This window comes from Pteropus alecto, unplaced genomic scaffold (genome assembly GCF_000325575.1).
Source record: "Pteropus alecto unplaced genomic scaffold, ASM32557v1 scaffold43, whole genome shotgun sequence".
In the NCBI taxonomy this organism is placed as follows: Eukaryota; Metazoa; Chordata; class Mammalia; order Chiroptera; family Pteropodidae; genus Pteropus; species Pteropus alecto.
The window spans coordinates 1832761-1834413 of NW_006435764.1; the positions used below are offsets into that span (position 1 = coordinate 1832761).

A 1653-nucleotide genomic window follows, 5' to 3' on the forward strand; every position below is an offset into this window, starting at 1 on the left:
GCCAGCCTGGAACCCGGGGACACGAGCTCCACGACAGATGACGGACAGAGAGGGTGACGCAGAGCTCGGAGAAAGCAGAGCTTGGAAAAGGCAAGTGATGCATTAAAACGGGGAAAGGCAATCAGAAAACTCTAGAGAGCAGAGAAAAAAATGACGTGAAATAGAATTCGTGCCGATATAGAATAACCTGAAAATTGATACGATTCTATGGACCTGGGGGACATAAGGAAAGAGCCACGTGGCTGCCCTGGGAATGGCCTCAGGGCCGGTGCTGCGCTCCACTCCCCAGGTCAGGAGGCCCACATCCTACTGCTCGCCACGCCTAAAGAATCACCCCACACCAGCGCAGGTCCAGAGCCACAGGTGACCCCCGCCCACGGCACCTGCACCTGCACCGAGTGTCACCTACATGCTACACGGTCTGCACTCTTCGGGGGAGTCCGGGGGGCGGTAGAAATGGCTTGTCTGACACTGGCACATCTGGTCGCTGGTCACAGTGCAGTTCCTCACGACTTCCTCTTCTGTAGAGGAGGAGAAAGCGGGTCAGTGCAAGGGGGCGCCCTGTCCCTGTGTGCACATGTGGACCTACGTCGTCATCTGAAGCGGAGACAGCGTGGCCCCGGTGTAGACCTCGGCCAGCGCACAGAAGATGCACCAGGATGGCCCCGAGTGCTGGTGATCGCCACAAACCCCGCCATGGGCACCCTCGCCACATCCTCGCACACCTGCCTCCCCACCCGGAGTCGGGGCGCGGGCTCAGAAACGGGGTCACGGCAAATCTGGGTAGGGACTGGATGTCAGGGGGCTGCTATTCATCCTTCTGGATGTGTTCGTAGCACCTGCCTCACTTGTAGGAAGTGGGCGTCGTGGTGATTTGGGGTGAAGGACGGTGACACCTGCAGCTGACTTCGAACTGGTTCGTGTAGACACACACACACACTCACACACACACACACACACACACACACACACTCGAGCGTGATATAACATCGGTAGTTGTTCAACTGTCGGAGGACGTTATATCAACTCCCTCCATTTTATTCACCCGACTTTTCGATATAGTTTGAAGTCTTTCATCATAAAACATTCCCATTCCCTGAGGGGTAATTTTGAGCTGATTACTTTTGTGTGTGTGTGGAGGACGAGGAGCGCAGCCGCCTGGCCTCATGGGCACTCACCCGTAGGGCAGCGCTTGCAGCAGGAGCTGCCAGTCCAGTACTCGTCCGGCCTGCACCTCCTTCCGCTGGGGGGCACCTGGCTCTGCTGGGAAACCGAGTCTGTGGAGGCGGCCACCGTCAGCTGGAAAAGGACAAGAAATGCCACGGCGCTGCCCGCGGGGGGCGGGGCCCCCTCTGCCGCCCTCGCAACCCGTCCTGTCCCCTGCTCCCCCGCCGGCCCCTGCAGCGCCAGAAAGAGCCCGGCTTGCAGTCGCAATGAGGGGATAGGAGCGAGATTCTGAAAAACGAAAAGGTGAAAAGGTCCCACGGAAAGAAAGAGAAATCCAAGAGTGATCAGGGGTCCGGCGGCAAACGAAGCCACTGATTAAAATGACAACTGCGTTGCAAGAGCAGCTTTTAAAAAGCCCAGCTTTTAGTCCGGGAAGACTGAAAGCATTCCATGTCGATGTATAATAGAAAAAAAATTGTACTTTTT

General features: G+C 56.7%; 1 protein-coding gene across 2 annotated transcripts in view; it reads right to left on the minus strand.

Annotated features, from left to right (window-relative positions):
• Positions 1-7: 7 nt before the first annotated feature.
• LOC112479233 (tumor necrosis factor receptor superfamily member 22-like) overlaps positions 8-1653 on the minus strand; it is a 5588-nt gene continuing 3942 nt past the window's right edge. For both annotated transcript variants that reach the window (XR_003046127.1, XM_025046376.1), the window contains 3 exons: positions 1179-1299; positions 410-521; positions 8-131 (listed from right to left, as the gene is read on the minus strand). Coding sequence is in view for 1 of the 2 variants with exons in the window: in XM_025046376.1 (XP_024902144.1) it covers positions 122-131; positions 410-521; positions 1179-1299 (243 nt within the window). In the remaining variant the exon portion in view is untranslated. The remainder of the gene's footprint in view (positions 132-409; positions 522-1178; positions 1300-1653) is intronic.